The sequence below is a fragment of the Ursus americanus genome, chromosome 32 (assembly GCF_024610735.1).
Source record: "Ursus americanus isolate L20-20 chromosome 32, mUrsAme1.1.p, whole genome shotgun sequence".
Lineage (NCBI taxonomy): Eukaryota > Metazoa > Chordata > Mammalia > Carnivora > Ursidae > Ursus > Ursus americanus.
Window position 1 is genome coordinate 105,660 of NC_142158.1, and position 18,906 is coordinate 124,565.

The 18,906-nt window shown below is 57.1% G+C and overlaps 2 protein-coding genes across 3 annotated transcripts; one reads left to right on the plus strand and one right to left on the minus strand.

Annotated features, from left to right (window-relative positions):
- Window positions 1-1,087: 1,087 nt before the first annotated feature.
- MOG (myelin oligodendrocyte glycoprotein) lies at window positions 1,088-13,234 on the plus strand. Of its 2 annotated transcripts, XM_045803914.2 has the most exons (10): window positions 1,089-1,354; window positions 1,716-2,269; window positions 3,152-3,941; window positions 5,028-5,375; window positions 9,322-9,435; window positions 10,641-10,661; window positions 10,971-10,991; window positions 12,187-12,303; window positions 12,515-12,535; window positions 12,850-13,234. In XM_045803914.2, exons 3-10 carry the CDS (start codon window positions 3,860-3,862, stop codon window positions 12,861-12,863), a joined length of 738 nt encoding a protein of 245 aa, XP_045659870.1. In that variant the 5' UTR covers window positions 1,089-1,354; window positions 1,716-2,269; window positions 3,152-3,859; the 3' UTR covers window positions 12,864-13,234. The 2 variants fall into 2 exon arrangements, with proteins under 2 accessions (XP_045659871.1, XP_045659870.1); XM_045803915.2 differs by lacking the exon at window positions 12,187-12,303 and having other exon boundaries at window positions 1,088-1,354.
- A 25-nt stretch (window positions 13,235-13,259) lies between these two features.
- On the minus strand, window positions 13,260-17,378 carry ZFP57 (ZFP57 zinc finger protein). Its single transcript, XM_087857889.1, has 4 exons — window positions 16,966-17,378; window positions 16,475-16,601; window positions 15,645-15,731; window positions 13,260-14,915 (listed from the first exon to the last, which is right to left on the minus strand). Exons 1-4 carry the CDS (start codon window positions 17,185-17,187, stop codon window positions 13,702-13,704), a joined length of 1,650 nt encoding a protein of 549 aa, XP_087714015.1. The 5' UTR covers window positions 17,188-17,378; the 3' UTR covers window positions 13,260-13,701.
- Window positions 17,379-18,906: the final 1,528 nt, after the last annotated feature.

Consider the following 18,906-nt stretch of genomic DNA (forward strand, 5'->3'; position numbering starts at 1 on the left):
AAAAAATTGAAACAACTTAAATGTTCTTGGGAACTAGTTAAGTAAGTTTGATACATTCGTGCAGTAAAACACTGTGTAGCTGTATAAAATAATGAGTATGTTCTTTAGGTACAAATATGCAAAGGTCTCTAAGATAAATCATTACCATTTGTGGGGAGCCTGGCTGGCTCAGTGGGTAGAGCTCATGACTCTTGATCTTGGGGTTGTGAGTTTGAGTCCCATGTTGGATGTAGGGCTTACTTTAAAAAAATTTATTGCCATTTATGTTTTATTTTATTTTATCATTTTTTAATGAGATCTCAGTGTTTATTTTATTTTAAAGATTTTATTTATTTGACAGAGAGAGACAGGAGAGAGGGAACACAAGCAGGGGGAGTGTGAGAGGGAGAAGCAGGTCCCCTGCCGAGCAGGGAGCCCGGACAGGGCTCGCAACCCTGAGACCATGACCTGAGCCAAAGGCAAACGCCTAACGACTGAGCCACCCTGGCGCCCCCCATTTATGTTTTCAAAACTGCAAGGTGAGAGGAGAGCTTTCTCCTGGAGTCTCGTCTAGAGGCACATATGTGGAAAGATTCAGAGAAGTAATTCAGCTCCAGATGGCTGGGAGGGAGGTTTTCAAGGGACATTATTATATACCTTTAGGATTTTGAAAGAAAAGCATACGAATAACCAAATAAACCAGAGTTAATTTTTGGAAGTGCAAGAGAGCGAAATCACGTGTTCCTGTGGAATGATGCCTTGTTAAGTGAACACAAGAGCAGCGTGCCTGTCGTCCTCTGTGTAAGACACGTGTTGTACGCAGTGTCTGGGAGAGCTTACACAGTACTCTCACTGCATAACCGCTGAGCGGGCTACGTCTTCCTGAGCGCTTCCTGTCCTGCACACGGATAACAGTCAGTAACACACACAGGCGCTGGGTGTGGTATGCCATTCTGCCTGCATGACCGTGTCCCCAGGCTGCAATCAAACATGGTGAGAGGTGCAGATAAAATGGAAATTATTGAGGAGAGAAATGCACCCCATAACAACCCAAGAATGCCTGTGAGACCACATATCACAAGCTGCACAAAGTCAGTTAAAGTAACACCTCAGCACTGAGGGCGATGCCCAGCTCTGATCAGCGCGGGGCAGCTTCACCCCATCCACTCGTCTGCCTCACCTCCACACCCAGCAAAAACCTGATGGTCCTACACCTGGATTCCTGTAAATGGCGACGCTACTGGATTCTTCTCCTGGTGCCCCCTCCTCTTGTTCACATCACCTTTGCACAGAGAGCACGCTATCCTCGGGACAGCTCCCCCAGCTCCAGGGTCCACCCCCTTTCTGGAGACCTGGGGCAGAGGAGGACCTGAAGGTGAGTGCGGTGAGGGGACCAGTGTAGCCAGACAAGTGCCAGTTTGCAGAAAGAAAACCTGGCCCAAATTCGAGCCCTGCCACTCCCTAGTGTTGTAACCTGGAGCACGTTCCTTAACTTTTGTGCTTTAGTTCCCTCATCTGTAAAATAAGAATGGTAATAATTTAACATTTGCTTTATTGTTGTAAGGATTAAATGAATTAATACAAGCAAATCCCTTAGGACAGCGGTACAGGGAAGCATTGGGTCAGGTGTTTCTTTGGTGTTTGTTACTTTGTTTTCAGAGACACTGCGAGTTCTCCAAAGTGGCTTTGATTAGCGAACTTTTTTTTTTACGATTTTATTTATTTATTCAACAAAGAGACAGAGAGCGCACACGCGGACGCAGCGGGAACACCAGGCAGAGGCAGAGGGAGAAGCAGACTCCCCGCTGAGCAGGGAGCCCGATGCAGGACTCAATCTCAGGACCCTGGGATCATGACCTGAGCTGAAGGCTTCACCAACTGAGCCCCCCAGGCGTCCTGATGGGCAAGCTCTCGACCCTCTGCTCTCCCAGCCCTGCACTTCACCTGAGGTCCCATCCAGCTTTGACACCTGGACCAGTGCTGGATGATTTCGAGCCCCACCCAGGGAAGTATCTTGAGCAGAACTCTCCCACCTGCCTGGGCATCATGGAGGAAGAGGATAGCAGGGTATTTCAGATTCCGGAAGGAAAGACTCCCCCTGGGGAGACAGCAGGCAAGCACAGAGCCTGCCCCTCCCAGCTGATTGACCCCTCCCGACCTTGACATTCACCTTCACAGTTCCAGAGCAGCGAGCCTGTGTGGGCCCAGCTCCAATCGCCTTGCGGGAAGGAGGAACAGGACACTCAACGGACCCATCTGTTCTCCAGGCCCTTGAACAGTGCTGCCCGATGTAAGTCCTGCTGATGGTGAAACGGTCTGTGTTTGTTCTGTCCTCTGTGTCAGCCGCCAGCTGCACGTGCTGCTGGGCATCTGAGACACGGCCGGTGAATCAAGGAACTGAACTTCAAATTTTATTTAAGTTTAATTTGAATGACCACTGTGGCGAGTGATTACTGTATTGGACAACATGGCTTTAAGCCGTCCGTCTTGACCCTTTTTTCTTCTTTGGTGAGACAGCCTTGCTTTAAGATTGGCAAGTATGTTTCTCAAATTTGGTGGTTGTTGTGAAAATGTTGGGGTTCGAGAGCAAACAGTCAAGAAAGAATTCTTGAGACGTCTTTGGAAAAAAGGTTGTTTATTAAAGCACGAGTGCAGGACCCGTGGGCAGAAGGAGCTGCGCTGGGGTCGCGAGGAGTGGCCCATATATACCCTCAAGTTGGGAATTGGGTAGGGAGGGCGTAAGTCTCTAAGGAATGCGGAAGCAGGGTTTCCAGGACCTTGAGGGGCTAGCTGTTGTTGGGAAAAGGTCATTTATTACCGTCTAATAACTCCTGAGTCCTGAGACCCTTCAGATGTATATTGGTGGGCCATATGCTTGGGGGGGTGATTGCCAACACGTATCTTGGGGGAGGGGTGTAGAGATAAAGGGAGTTTCCAAGGGAATTTTTGTATGTTAAAGGAGACTTACAGGATCCTGGAGGTCGCGATAATGTCAAGCTAAGGTTGCCTGTTGCCCTCAGTAAAGTTCTAACATAGAGGCAGCTGAGCTCCCAGAGGAAGGTCCCTCTGCCTGCCTCAAGGACTGTCAAGGGCTGTAGGTTGTAGGTAAGTCTGGTTTTTTTCCCGTGTCTTTGTTCTCCACATCAGTGATGCTGCTGGTCTTGCTCCTCAGGGACCCTCTGCGTCTGAGGACCAGGAGAAATCATGCCAAGGCTGGGAGATGCGCCCTGACGGCTGTGCTGCCCACCCACCACTGACCTCCGTGAACCTCCCTCCACCGTGTTGGCCTCTCTGAGCACAGGCAACACTCAGCTCAGGACTCTCCCAAATGTCTTCTCTGGGAACGAGAAGCCGACGACGCCCAAGCGATCCCGCACACATCAGAACATAAGGAAGAAGGGGCGGGCCGTGCGTGGGAGAGAGGGAAGTTAGAGGTCAGGGAGAACGCCTGCCTGCCTTTATCAAAAGCCCACAGTAATTCCTCCCTCTTGGCTGACAGCAGGAAGAGAGGGGTTGAAGGAACCTCACAGACCACAAGCAGCCTTTCCCGAGGCCCAGGGAGTGTCACCCCCAGAAGCCCCAGGGAGGCTGGGCTGTGGGGAGGGGCTGGGCGGCCAGTACCAGGCGGCCTCTGCTCCGAAGCTCTGAGGGGGTGGGGATGGCAAACCCTGGTCATCGCCTGGGTCAGTGGCCCTTTTGTGTAAGTGCCTGGCGGGGATGACTCGGCCGTTCCTGGGAGCACAGCTGCACAGAGCTGGGAGGAGGCCGCCCTCCCAGATCCTCCCCTCAGGCTTTGTCAGAGGTGGGGGACATGCACCCTGAGGGCCTCCGCTTGGCCTGACCCTGCTGCAGGGACGCTCTGTCCCCAGTCCTGGTAGAGATGGCCAGTTTTTTGAGCTCCTCTTTGCCCAGCTGCCTTCCCTCCCTCCTCCTCCTCCTCCAGCTGTCTTGCAGCTCTGCAGGTAAGATTTATCTTTATTTCTGCCTTGGGGAGGCCCTGACAACCGAAAAGTCAGTCTCCTTGGGTTCCCCTCCTTCAGTTCATCCTCAGGGTGTCTTGCAAGTTATCTGTCGGAAACACGGGTGTGCTGACGGGGCTCCTTCCTCCGAAACCTTCTGTGGCTCCCTACGCATGTCAAAGTAGGACCCGAGCTCCCTAATGTGACCTTCACGTTCTCCTTCAGCTCATTCTTACCCATCATCCCCGGGTGCTTTCTCACCAACCGGTGGAGACACCCTAATAGCAGCTCCTTGGGGCTGCTGCCAGGGTTTAATGGGGTGAGGTACAGAACGTGCTTGGTCGTGCCTGCCCCGATACATCCTGATAAATGCCGAACGGCCGGATCTCATCACGCGTGAGAGCTCTCTTCCACATGATCAAGCACCAACGAGTTTTTACAGAGGAGCCCGGCCTTCACGTTCTGGGGAGAAATAAAAAAAACGAAACAAACCAAAAACACAGATTCTCCGCCTCAGGGAACCCCCAGAGCGGAGCCCAGCCCCACTCCCCCTTGGGGAACCCTTGCAGGTGTCTTCCCTTCATGTAGCTCTGGCTGACAGACACACTCCATGCAGGGAGAAGTTTGGGAGCCTGGGCTGAAGGCACAGAGGAGAACAAGGAAGTGGAGCCAGCTCTGGGGTGGGACGTTTTGGGAACAGGGTGTGAACAAGGACAAAGCAAACCCACCAGGGGAACGTCGGGGAGCAGCTTGGTTAAGTTCAGACAGGGAGCCCCCACCCGAGAATTATACTGCAAGGTGCCAGAGCCCGTCCCGTGGTGGGAACTAAAGGCTGGGCTGGAGAGTCAGAGATGGATATGTCGGCAGGAGGGTGAGCAGCCCTGCTGAGTGACCACATGCTAGAACGTTCCTCCTGTCCAGGGCCCTCGAGACGCCTCAGTAACGAGGGATCTCTCCTCCCCGGTTCCAGAACTCCATGTAAAGATAGGTGTCTTCCTCCTTGGCTCTTAGGAAGCAGCCCTTCCCAGGACAGGCTTGTGTGGCGAGGTCCTGTGACTCTCGGTTTCTTTCCTTTGGTGTCTTGGACAGGACAGTTCAGAGTAATAGGACCAGGCCACCCCATCCGGGCGCTGGTGGGAGATGAAGCAGAGCTCCCGTGTCGCATCTACCCCGGGAAGAACGCCACGGGCATGGAGGTGGGCTGGTACCGGCCCCCCTTCTCCAGGGTGGTCCACCTCTACCGAAACGGCAAGGACCAAGACGCAGAGCAGGCGCCCGAATACCGGGGGCGGACGGAGCTGCTGAGGGACACCATGGGCGAGGGGAAGGTGACCCTCAGGATCCGGAACGTGAGGTTCTCGGATGAAGGCGGTTTCACCTGCTTCTTCCGGGACCATTCCTACCAGGAGGAGGCGGCGATGGAACTGAGAGTGGAGGGTGAGTATCTGCGGGGCAAGACCTCCCTCTGAGACTTCCATCAGTCTCTCCAGGGAGATGTGACCCTACAGCCCAAACATCCCGCTCCTGCGAATCGCAGCAGGACGCAGGAGTGTGTATGCGCACCCGGCCCGTGCGGGTGGAGAAGCGGGACCAAAGCCAGGGCCAGGAGTAGGGACACGACAGAATCCGTGCTGTTACCCAGACCCTGAAAGGCTGTTTGAGGGCCGTGCCCCTCCGCCTGGAGGCACTGCGTGCGGGGCTGCTGCATGTAGGGAACATGCAGGGGCTCCGTGCTCCTGGGTGCAGGTGCAGAGGCAGAGACACTGCGGTAAACTATGAAAGGACCCGTGAGACAGTTAGGTGACCGTGTTTCACTTTGGGGGAGGAGGGGGCGGGAGGGAGGACAGAGTGTGATCCAGCCAAAGGAGACGCTGGAATTATCCATACGATCGTATGTATGCATTCATATAAAAGAGCTGATACTATGCACATTTGTGAGTACATATACAGAAAAATTAAAGAAAAAATTTTAAAATAAAAACCAAAATACAAAAGCTGAGAAATAGTGGCAGCAAAACCCAAAATAACCAATTTCTGATGGTTTTTTGCCACTAGATGAGAATAACCTGAAAGCTAATTCCAGTGTCAAAGTGGACTTTTTTCCTTCCATGTCTGACTTTGGAATGTTTTCCTCTTTATTTGTTAGAAACAAAGGCGTGATTCCTAAGGAGTGAAATGACCAGATCCCACTACCGCAGAACCCTCACTGGGTGTGTCTGCGGTGCTTTATTAGACAACATCCCCACATTCCTGGCAGACATGGTCCAAGTAAATACACGAGCGGAGCAAATGTCCGAAAGAAAGGGACGCCACCTTCCAAATTCTGTCTTTGGTGTCTTCTGTGTGACGGGGATCTTGGCATCGATCTGTTGTCCGCTCACGGTCTGCTAGGATGCAGGGAGAGGTGGGGGCAGGGGGAGCCTGACTGTTCACTGCTATTGTCTGAAGAGCAACAATGTCTCAAGGTCCCCGCCCCCCTCCACACCCGCTCCTCAGACAATCCTCACTTCTGTGGGCTCGGCCAGAAGATGGCATTGTGTGCGCGGTAACAAAGCCCTGTTTCCGGAGGAGGGAGTCCGGGACGTGAGAATGGCTCTGTGTGCACACAGCTGGTTCTCCTGGGGGTTGTACCTGCAGGGACGAGGGACTGTGAGATCGCCAGTGTGCAGCTTTCCCGCCTAACTGCTCTGTGTTTTCCTCCCCCAGCACAACCCCTACCTCCAAAGACAGAAGGAGGAAGGGAGGAAGAAGGGAGGCAGGAAGGAAGAGAGAGAGAGAAAGAAAGAAAGGAGGGAGGGAGGGAAGGAAAGGAGGAAGGGAAGGAAAGAAAGAAACAAAGAAAGAGAGAGAGGAAGGAAGGAAGGAAGGAGAAAAGAAAGAAAGAAAGAAAGAAAGAAAGAAAGAAAGAAAGAAAGAAAAGGAAAGAGAAAGAAAGAAAGAAAGAAAGAAAGAAAGAAAAAGAAAGAAAGAAAGAAAGAAAGAAAGAAAGAAAGAAAGAAAGAAAAGGAAAGAGAAAGAAAGAAAGAAAGAAAGAAAGAAAGAAAGAAAGAAAGAAAGAAAGGAAGGAAGGAAGAAAGAAACTGCCTCAGGGGACAGGTTTTTTTGGGTTGATTTTCCACATTCCAACCCCCTTCCTCCCATCTCAGAGTCTGCATGCCTGAGAGTCTAAAAAAAAAGTGTTTTACAAGTAAACAAGGGACCGCCCGCCACGCCTGGGGAGCAGGAATCTGAGCCGAATCTAGGACTGAAATCGGTGACTGCATTACAGCCAATCATTACCTCCCTTCCTTCTCTAAAGAGTGTTTTCTCTTTCTTTCCAACTTTATTTTTTTCTTGCATTTTTGTGATTTTACTACTTGTTGTCTCTAATCCTTTCTTTAAATGCTTCATTATGAAACTTAAAAGCATCACAGCAGTAGGTGATTACAGTGAGCCTCCAGGGACCCACCACCCTTCTGCGACAATCCCCCAGGCGGACAGACAGACAGCCTGCTTCACCTGACCCGCTCGTCTCCACCCTCCCCCACTGAATCACTGGGGCAAACCCTAGCCCATATTACCATTCCATCGCGAAATGCACAAGAATGTGTCACTCGGGCTCCTGGCTGACTCAGTCCGTGGAGCACGTGACTCTTGATCTCAAGGTCATGAGTTCCAGCCCCACATTGGGGGTCGAGTTTACTTGGAAAACAAAAAAAGAATGTACCACTCAAATGTAAGAACTCTATTTAAAAATCATAACCACAATACTGTTACCTTTTAAAATTAACAAATATTCCTTAATATCCTCAATGCCTGCTCTGTGTTCAAATTCCCTTGTTTCAAGAACGTATTTTTACAACTGCTTAGTTTGAGTGAGATCTACACGAGAGCCACACGTTGGTGTGTGCCCTGTGGCTTCCCACCGTCGAGTTGGCTGATTTCACTCCCGTTCTGTTCACGCGCTGCCCCATACTTGTATTTCTTCTAAACAGAGAAGTACCATCAGAGCCAGGTTTACCTTATTTTCTCAGGCATTCATAGGTGATGCTATATACTCCTGCTTTCCGTCAGAAGGCCCCTACTGGCGCCTTCTTCTCTGTATCTCCGGTCCTAGTACTTTGCGAAGGTATAAAATGTGCGAAGGGTGGAAGCCTGCAGCCGCTAAGTCACGTTGCTGCAGGGACTTCGGAGAAGAACCTGGAGTAGCACTGGCTCCACTTTCTCCCGGGAACAGAAGAGACAAGAGCCTTAATCTGCAGCTTGAAGGGTTTTGCTCCTCCCTAAGAAACCCTCCCCGACCAGTTGCTTGCTGTCTCTTAATCCCTACGCTTGATGGCCACGTCTTTAGCCCACGAAACGACGGAACAAGATGAGAAGCGCTGAGCCCGGCCGGGCACGCTGAGGCTCGACAGGCAGAGCTCTTGGGCGCTGAGGGCAGGATTCTAGAACGGCAGCTTCTGGGTGGGAGCCAGAGCTCCGGGTCACCCCCGGCAGTGGCTCCACTCCACATCCCCTCGGTCATCGAACCCCTCGGTCATCGAACCCTGTGTGTCCTACTGTCTCAGAAACTCCACAAGACGGGCTCTTCACTGGACTGGTGAAGTCGACGGACCCCTCTTCTCTCTTTTTAAGTAAACTCTGTGCCCAATGTGGGGCTCGAACTCACAACCCCGAGATGGGGAGTCGCGTGCTCTCCTGACTGAGCCAGCCAGGCACCTCCCCACCCCCCCGCTCTTTTTTTACCCCTTCTCAGACGTATGTTTTAAATGCATTAAATAAACATGTTTGTACCGAAACACAGCTATCAAAATGTTACAGTAACAAGATACGGAGTGGCCCTGATAAGTAGTGTAATTTCAAAATAGTGAAGAACAGAAGCGATATCTTGAGGTTTCTGCGACAACTCTAATGTGACTGAAAATACTGGTGGTTTTCACGATGACAAAGTCACAGGTTCTGTTCACGGTACTGTGGTGTCAGCTTGCCTACAGACACGCTCACGGAAAGAAGCGCTAAATCCCAGTTCAAAGATTGCTGAAAATAACTCTGTATGGTCTTCTATCTGGCTCCTGAGAGCCTGACTTCCTAACCCCCATCCCGTCCTAGTTCAGGCCGTGTTCTAGTCTCACCATGACTGCGGCCTCTTCCCTGGCCTCCCTCCTCCAGGCGGGCGGTCATGGGTCAGTCGTGTCATCCTCCCCGTGAGACTCTTCCCCGAGCCCCGTGAGGACCACATCTGAGTGTCTCCGCTGGTTCCCAAATCTCTGGCCTTGACAGTCGCCAGCCCGTCCCGGAAACAAGCCCACTCTCCCTCCAAGCTGCGTCCTCTTGTTCGAGCCCTGGAGCCCTGGAGCCCGGCGCGGTGCAGGCCCTGGGGCTGCAGCGCTGCTCTGCCTTCCAGATCCCTTCTACTGGATCAACCCCAGCGTGCTGGTTCTCATCGCGGTCCTCCCCGTGGTGCTCCTGCAGACCGCCGTGGGCCTTCTCTATCTCTGCCTGCAGCACAGACTGAGAGGTACGGGCCGGAGGGTGGGCTGCCGCGGGCCCGTCCCCGAAACACGAAACACGGGGCCTCTTGGAGCTTGCTGGCCTGATGGTCAGTTTTGAGTGACTTCTGGGTTCAAAACTGCAGAACGACAAGTTCTCCATCGTTTCTGTAACGGGTCCCTGCATTTCCCTGTGCGGTAGGGCTGACACACAACGGCCCGTGTTACAGAGGAGGCCCCAGAGGCCGGGGGGGTGGTTCGGGAGTTACGTGAGGACACACCCTGCAGTGGCAGGGCCGGCCTGGCCCCCTCGGTCTCTGGACCACCCCTGGCAGCTTCCTGCCACTGGGGAGGGGGCCTCTGAGTCGGACAGGTCGATGCCTCCTGGAGGTTTGAATACGGTCCCTGCGCAAACGTCCCCTCACATCAGCAGTGTTCAGAACTTGCTTCCTCCTCCTTTTCCACTCAACACGGAGGACTCAGCCTCAGCCGTCCGTGAAGCCCCTCTTCTGTGCCCAGAGCGTCCATCCGGAACCTTCTCCCCGAGCTGTTCTCAGAGCCCAGGCTCGCAGGCCCTGGGATTCTTCTCCCCCTCCCGGTCCTGAGAGAATAAAGCCCGAGGGAGGGCTTGGGGTGTGCGAGAGGGCGAATGGGGGGTCTTCTCTCTCCCCTTGAATTCATCCCGGGTACTTGGGGCCCTACGCCCCCCACGTGGAAAAGGCTGTCCGTTCCCATGGCTGTGCAGAAGGGACGTGTGACGGTGGGGGGCCGCCTGGACGCTGGTGGACCTCAGCCTCGTGAGGGGGTGGGGGGGCACTCCCTCCCTCCACCTGGGAGGGGACATTGTCATGCAGAATCTACTTGGGAGCCCGTCTCCTCCCTCATTTGGAAGTTAGTGGCTTTAGATTTACAAAGGGACAGCCCCGCGGGGGAGGGGGGCAAAGTGAACGGAGACCTGCCGGGCGGAGGCCAAGAGCCGCCTCGGGGGAGGTGAGGACACCTGAGGCTGGTTTGGGGCCTTGCCGTCCCCCCAGGCTCTCTCTCTGGATTCCAGTGTTTGCCGCTGACCGCAGCCACGGAGAGAGCTCCAAACCTGGGCTCTCGCATCCATTCCCCTGCGGACACTGCTGGACCTCAGAGAAACCGCCGGCACAAGGGTCCAGGGCGCCGGGTGAGGAAGGGGCCCATCTCATGCCAGAGCTCCAACTAAAAATGTTGCCTTTTTCTATTTCAGGAAAACTTCGAGCAGAGATAGGTGAGTTTTCGTCGTCCTCCCTCCATGATCCCTCTGTCCTCTGGCATCACTGACATGGTCACTTTCTCTGACCGTCTCTGCCTCTGTCCCCACACCCTGTGCTTCCTTCAGACAGACACACGCTCATAGTTCAGACCCCGCCAGCCAGCCAGGAGTCGTAGCGAGACGGGGGAGAGAGTCCAGCAGGTCCCCTTCCCCCGCGGGTATCACAACTAGTAGCAGTTTAAGTGATCCTCTCACAGAGGCTCTGAGGGGAAGGGCTCCCCTCCCAGAGCCCCACTGAGCCCCTTCCTGTGCGTTCCCTTTCAGAGAACCTGCACCGGACGTTCGGTAAGTGCCAGGACCGGTCCTCCCCGGTCAGCGTGGTGTGTCGGTGGGACCCAGTCACGCACCGCTGGGCTCCTGCCTCTTCCCTTCCCGCCTCCTGTTTCTCTTAAGTCACGGGTGAGATGCTAGCGGGTACCCGTGAGGCTTCTCCGTGCAGGCCCTGCACCAGCAGCTCCGCGGTAACTCGAGCTGTAGGAAGCGCCACGGTTCTCTCTGCAGACGTGCAGCGGGAGGTAACAGACCCTCCCAGTGCGCTCACTGTCTAGTTGGGGACGCGATATGAACTCACTGCAGAACTAAGTACTTACTATCACCGATGGAACCCACGTGGTAGAAGGGAGTTTCAGGCAAGAACAAGAGACTCTACAGGGCTGATTAGGGAAGGCTTCCTGGAGGAAGAGACACCAAGCCGGTTTAGTGTTGGCTCTTCAAGACTCCAGTCCCCGTCCTTTTTGTTCACTGCTGATTCCCCAGAGCCTAAGGACAATGCCAGCAAAGGAAGGGCACCCACATCCTGGTTGGATGGATGTTGCAGAAATTTCTAAGATGCCTTCGGGCCCCTGCTCTGAGCAGCCTCCCTGAACCGGGAGCACTCCATCCTAGCGTTTAGGACGTCGCGTCAGCGTGCCAACCATGCACAGTCTCTGCGACCCAAAAAGGGAGCATGTGAGCGGTTTTGTAGGATTAGAGTAGCAAAGGCCTTACCCCTTTCTGTACCATGAATCTCCTCGGCATTCTGGTGAAGCCTAATGGGCCCTTTTCCAGAATAATGTTTTTAAACAGTCACAGAAAACATATGATTGCAAAGAAAACCACTGAATTGAAATACAGGTATCAAAATAGAACCCTATGTGTAATGTAGCACAAATGTTTCTTTAAGTAACAAAAACGCACCAAGTAACAGTGTGGCGCAAGGGCAGTAACTGTCGAACTATGGCAAACATTTCGAGGTTCCAGCAGCCCCAGTGGGAACGAAATGAGTGGTTTCCGTTGGGGATAAAGTCACAGGCACTGCTGACGACTGCTGTGTGGCCTCCATTTTTAATGGACGAAATGCCAGATTCGGTTCAAGGCTGGTGAAAATAAGGGTGCAGAGCTTTTCTCACCTGGGTTCACAGCTGCACAGGCCGTGGGGTCGCGAGAGGGTGGGTGGGGCCAGGGGCGCACGCTAACCCTGTGTTCTGTGGCGGCGGCTCAGACCCCCACTTCCTGAGGGTCCCCTGCTGGAAGGTCGCCCTGTTTGTGCTGGTGCCCGTGCTCGGACCCCTGCTCGCCCTGGTCATCTGCTACAACTGGCTGCACCGGAGACTCGCAGGTGCCGTGGGGGCGGCACGCGGGGCCTCGCAGCGGTGGGGGGACCCAGACCGCCTGCCTCCTCCCCAGGGCCAACTCCAGGGTCCTCTGCGGATCCCGGAGGAGAGCCAGTGCTGAGCTCCGTGGGGCCGCTCCGTGGCAGGGGAAGACGGGGCGTGTGGGGAGGGGGCCGGTCGTCTTCCACCAGTCACGTCCTCCTTCTTTTTTTCCAGGGCAGTTTCTTGAAGAGCTGAGTAAGTTTTCTTCTCCCTTTATAAGCTGAGATCAAAATGCCAGGCAGGCAGGCAGAGGAAGGGGGGCTGGGGAGGGACCAGAAGCTGGGGGGGGGGGCCGGGCCCGGGGGCCGGGACAGGAGAGCCTGGCTCAGGGAGGCCAGGGCCCTCCCACGTGCTCTGCGGGCGTTTCTGTCCCTCGGCAGCTGCCCTGGGCCTCGCCTCCACCACCGCTGGGGCAGGCGCAGAGGCAGGGGGACCCCCGGGGGCTTCTCCTCTCGTGGATTAAGGCTTGGTACTGACAGGTTTTTCGGGTTATTTTCTCCTCTTTCTAGGAAACCCCTTCTGAGTGACGCTGCATCTTGGTAAGGGTGCCGGACAGCCTGGCCGGTCCCAGCACCGGCCCCCAGGTGTGGCATCCTCCGAGCTGTACCCACACTGGCCGCCTCGCCCCAGAGACAGCCCATCTCCATTTCCAGGAATGCTCTGAATTCCAGACGGGCCTGAGTCCTCTTCCATCATCTACCTTTCCTCGTCCCCGTTTCCCTACCCACATTTGTCCTCCCCCCTCGTCCTCCATCTGGAAGCTGTCTCTGGCCGCGGCCAGCCGGGCGTTCCTCTCTCTGACCGAGGACACCTGTGCTGGACGGTGACAGCGGCAGGACTGAGACCTGCAGCCTCCCTCTTGCAAATCACAGCACGCCAACGTGGCCAACGGTGGTTGTTTCTCCCATGATGTCGGTCCTGGGGGGCAGAGCGAAGGGAAGGAGGAGTGCGAACCCCTGGAGCTGCGTGAGCGGCAGGCCAGGACACGGGCTGGAGCGCCATCGGGCCCCCGGCCTTCGGAGCAGCGAGGGGAGCGAGGGCAGTGTCGAACACTGGCCTCGACTTCCACGTCTTGAGTGGACGGGTCCCCCCTTACCCCTGTCACGGCAGCCACTGTTTTCTCCAACAATTACTACTTGATGGTCTGTCAGACACAAACAAAGCAGGTGCTAATAATAATAATACAACTCTCCGTGCGCCACTGCTCAGCCGGTCCTTTCGGCATGTCCCTCCTCGCCCCTACCCTCTCTTCTGCCCGAGCCGCTGACCCTGCAGGCCCGTGCCGAGGAAAAGCAAGCACAAAGGACGACCTCAGTCAGAAAGGCCGTTTCTTTAGTTTATGTACCGCGCCCCTCGAAGCCTCATTTGCTCTCGCCCCTCCGGTGCCTTCTCCCCGCCCTCTCCTGGGGCTTGGATGCCCGGGGCAGACCCATCTCCTTCCCTGACAAAGGGGGGGCATCACGAAAGAAGCTGAACCATTGGCCCAGGATGGCCCAGCACGTCTGAAGGTTGCCCAGACACGGGTCCTTGCTCTTGGGGCCCCCCCAGTGACCCATGAGGCCATCCTTGTCCCCGAAGCAGACATCGCACACGGGGCAACGGTAGACCTTCTGCCTCCAGTGTGTCTGCTGGTGTCTGACCAGCTCCGACCGTGAGCTGAAGTACTTGCCACAGCGGAAGCAGCCGCTGGGCTGCTCCGAGAGGTGGGCCTTCAGGTGGCTGGACAGATGGGCCTTCCTGCCAAATGTCAGAGGGCAGTGAGGGCAGGAGAAGACCTTGAGTCTCGAGGGCTTTGCTGAGGGACGGCTGGGCCTGGTGTCCAGGCAAGGGGTTCTCGTGCTGGGTGTCTGCGTGAGGGTCCCAGGCCCCGGGGCCGTTCCCGCTGCTGCCCAGGGTCTCCCAGTGACCTGCTTGCCGTTACCAGGTGGCTCTGTCTCGGCCACGGGACCCTCGGTTCCAGTCGTGGGTTCTCGGGTCCTGGCCACTGGGGCGTGGGTCTCCTGGCTGGACCCCTGGGTCTGGTCAGCGCGCTCCTGAGATCCAGCTCTGGGGCCTGGAAGCCTCCCCAGGCGCTTCTGGTCTCGGGCCACCAGGCTCTGGTTTTGGTGTGTCTTCTGGTGGCGTTTGAGCTCGGACCGGTCCCTAAAGCCCTTCCCACAGCAGGGGCAGGAGTGGGGCCGGTAACCCAGGTGCACACGGCGGTGCCGACTCAGCCCCGACGCGTCACGGTAGGTCTTGTCGCAGAGTGGGCAGCAGAAGGGCCTCTCTCCGAGGTGCACGCGCTGGTGGAAGCTGAGGTCCCTGGGGTTTCGGAAGCACCTGCCACACTGGCCGCAGCTGTCCGTCGTGTGGGGACCGTGAACAGACTGGTGACTGTGCAGGCCGGAGCGCTTGCTGAAGGTCCGGCCACAGGGCTGGCACAGGAAGGGCGGCCTGGCCGGGGAGGCAGGCTGCGCGGGGGCCCTGTGCGTGGACCCCGCTGCCGCGGAGGCTGGGCCCACCCCTCTGCAGGCAAGGGACGCCCTGTCGTCGGGCAGCCTCCAAGTCTCCTCCCGAAGCGTTTTCCTCCTGCCGCCTGCGGTGGGGGCGGGGGGACAGGACGCCCCGTGAGAGCCCAGCACCAGCTCCCCTTCAGCCCGCACCCCCCCACACGCTCTCACTCGCGCTCTCACTCGCGGACCTCACAGGCTGCAGGCAGAACGGACCTCTGGGTTTCCAAATGAAAAGAGAATCAACATTCGAAGCGGAATCCTTCAGCCAGAGCGGAGGTCAGAACTCTAGCCTAGATCCACACTTCTCACAATCCATTTCCTCTCGTTTTCAGTATCTCACGCTCCCACGACACCCGCAGTGACCTCCGAGGTGGTGCAAACGGGGTCACCGAAGGGAAAGGCGGTGCCGCTCATCACCCAGCTAGCATGGGAAGTTCACACCAGGGCCCGTGGTCAGCTCGGCCCGGAACCTCTCCTTCCCCCTCTACCTCAGGAACAGGTCTCCACTTGGGCTCAGCACAAGCTCACGCCCCTTCCTCTCCTGTTCCCTTGGAAGGGACGTAAGCAACCTGCATGAACTCCAACCCCCGGAAAACCGCACATATTTGCTTGTCCTCAATAGTTCAGATAGTCCTCTGGGGCCGAGGGACACGAGCACATGGTCTCAAGCCCTCTCGCGGCTCCACGTGGGGCCCGGTGAGAAGGACGCAGGCTGGGAGAGGATGTGCTCGGCCCTGGTGCTGGGAGGCAGCCCTCCACCCTCCCGGGGCATGGCCGGGGCCCTCACCGCCCCCCTCCTTTGCCATGCTTACCTGAAGGGAGGCCTTCTCCATTTGGGGGTCGGAGCTGGAGCCCTGCTCTCCACTGCTTTTCTTCTTGTTCAAGCTTGATGATCAGATCTGGGTTAGACAGAAAGATTCTAACTGGGGGTGGGAAGGAAAGAGTGAGCCGAGGTCCCAGGCTTGGCCCCATCCCACTCAGTGGGGACAACAGGCTATCTTCTCCCATTTCCTTGGTTTAAGAACTGGGACACTTAGGTGCAGGGAGGAGACCTCCTAACGAAGTTCCTGGCACCTAACAGGAGCTATTCAGTAAGTACAGGTACGTTTCAAATGATCATGATGTTCCAGGGATTATCTTTGCCTCAGTGCAGGCTTTCATTTCTCGTCCTTTCACCCCGAGCTTAGGGACCTAGATCTTTCACACCTGGAAGGCCTAGAAGGTGCAGGGTCAGTAAAGTGAGCTGTGAGCTTATCTACCTGCTCAGGGAAGCCAGGTGTCCCAGGGTCCTAGGCAGGGGGCTGCCCTGAGGGTCCTGGGCGGGGTCCTGGGCAGGGGCTGCACTGAGGGTCCTGGGCGGGGTCCTGGGCAGGGGGCTGCACTGAGGGTCCTGGGCGGGGTCCTGGGCAGGGGCTGCACTGAGGGTCCTGGGCAGGGGGCTGTCCTGAGGGTCCTGGGCAGGGGGCTGCGCTGAGGGTCCTGGGTGGGGTCCTGGGCAGGGGCTGTGCTGAGTTTCCTGGGCAGGGCCTGCGCTGAGGGTCCTGGGAAGGGGCTGCACTGAGGGTCCTGGGCGGGGTCCTGGGCAGGGGGCTGCGCTGAGGGTCCTGGCAGGCAGCGTGCTGAGGGAACCCCGGCCTCTTACCCACAGACATCAGGTTTCTGAAGGTCTCGGACATGACGTCCTGGTACAGGACCCTCTGACCGGCGTCTAGGCACACCCACTCTTCCTGCGTGAAATTCACGGCCACATCGTCAAAGGTGACTGGCTTCTGGAAGAGCAGGAGAGACTCAGGGAGTCGTCCAAGCTCTCGTTAGAAAACCGAGAGAAAAAGAAAACCATGGAAGGAGGGGAGAAATAGGGAAGGACAGGCACAAAGCCACCACGTTCATCTACAGAAAGGAAAGGGAGGAAGACAGGAGGGTGGGCGGGGGCGGTATGCACTGAATATAGGTAAGGTGGGACCAGTCCAGGAAGCTGCAGGGCGGGGTGGAGGCGGGCGCTGAGAAAGGCGGGCATGAGCTGCCAGGTGTTCAGCTGGGAGCCGGCTGCAACCCCGCCTGACCTTGGACTTGGACGGGGACGCACAAAAGAGCTCGGGAGCCTGGGAGCTGTCCCCCCCGCCCTCTGCTCACTTCCAGCCAGGTCTCCCACCAGCTCTCTCTCCTCGCGGCTTCCCGCCGGGCCTCCTCATCCAACCGCGGGAGCAGCTTCTCGTCCGCCGCCCTGTCTGCCCGCAGCTCTGCCCACTCCTGGCCTGGCCCCCGGGGCCGACCGGACCCCTTCCTGGGGCTCTGTGTGTCCTGGTCACTGTGCGGGTGGAGAGGGTGTGCACTGGCCTCGGTCGGGGTTGGCATGGCTTCCGGGACAACGGAACTTGCTCCTCCTGGTTTGGGTCTGTGGTCCAAACTGTCCTCTCGCACAGCCGAGCACACCTCTGCTCCTCGAAGCCCAGGCCGCAGGGCTCAGGGACGGGTCCCCGGGGCGACGAAGACACCTGGAGAGCCCCACCTCCTCTGCAGACCGCCTCTCACGTCACTTGAGGTGCACTCCCTTGAACAAAGACATAAAAACCCGCTGACTTTCCTCTTGCAGTTTCTCTGGACTGGGGGTGTGCTGAAAATAGCCAGAAAAGGGGGGTCTGATGATGGAGTTAATGAGACTGCTGAGAGGTGCCAAGTGCGGCCGGGTCCCTCCGTCCCCCTCCCTCTCCATCAGGACTGTTCACAGTGGTCGTGGGAGATGTCCCTGCAGCCAGAGGACCCAGGAGGCTGTCCTGCTCCCCGGGGGGCCCCCAACGGCCCGTGCGGGGGCGCTGGGAGGAGGCCCCTGCAACTGCCCCAGCACTTTCTACACCCACATCCTGCAGAGGGGGAGGGGGCAGCGGTCCTGGCGCTGGCGACCCGCCCTTCCAGAACGTAAATCCCCTGAGGGAGCGTGTCGCCATCTTCCCATCCTGAGAGCAGCCAATCTCTGGGACCCAAAACCACCGTCAGCGGCTTCCCACAGCAACTCCTAGAAAAACCAAAAGCCCCGCCACACCTGCCAGGCTTTGTGGGACCGGCTGGCACCCCGGGCCCCAGCTGCTTGAGTCTTGGGCCCTCCAGCCAGGCTCTCGCCCTTGGTTCCCTGCTCGGTCCCAGCAGGACACCCTTTCCAGCCCAGCCCAGCCCTGAGATCAGAACCTTTTGTCCCTTGGGGTGAAGCCTCCCGCAGGCAGGAAGGAGACAGAACGGCTCACCATTGCGGTGGCCCACTGGAGGGGCTGAGGTGCTCCCATCGGCCGGCCACACCGAGGAGCCCCCGAGGCCCATCCACCCTGAAACTTCCCTTCTGGAATCCCAGCTTTCTCAACACCAGCCAGGGGCCCCCATTGTGGCCGGAGAGGTTGGTGCACCAGGCCACACCCCTGACAGCCAGGTTTCCCCAGGGCCCCGCGGTGGGAGCCTCTCCACGATGACGGGTGCAATGCCCGCTTGCCTGCGTCAGGCCTGAGGAGTGCGGGACGAACACCCGCGTTTGCCTCCATCCCCCCAGCTCAACACCCAGCTGCCCCACTCACCCGCAGTGCTCCAAGGACAGGGACTGTCTGGGGGGCCCAGTGCCGGGCCGCCCCGCTCTCTCAGCCAGGTTCCACGAGCCCACCGCGTTCCCTGCCCCGGGGCCCAGCTGAGACTGTGGACCCACCAAGGTCAAGAGTTCGCCGTCTGAGAAGCCCGAGAGGAAGAGAGCCCCGCCCCCTCCCCAGCCCACCCTCCTACCCGCAGCAACCCTGGTCCCACCTAGCGCCAGGACCTTGCCTTAGTCCCGGTCCTAATTTGCTCTTGAAAAAAGAGGGTTATCTCTGATTAAAACCTCCCACCACCACCATCTAGAGGGGAAACGAGCCCCACGGGCCCCCAGGAGAGAGGCGGAGGCATACGGCATCTTAGAGAAACACACCTTGACCGAAATGCTGGAGGTCGGGGAGCGCGGGGAGGACCCGGGCGGGTGGAGAGCTGCTTCCGCAGCCACTAACCCTCACCCAATTCAGCCTGGCTCGGTGACATGTATGTAACAGTGCAACGGATACCAGA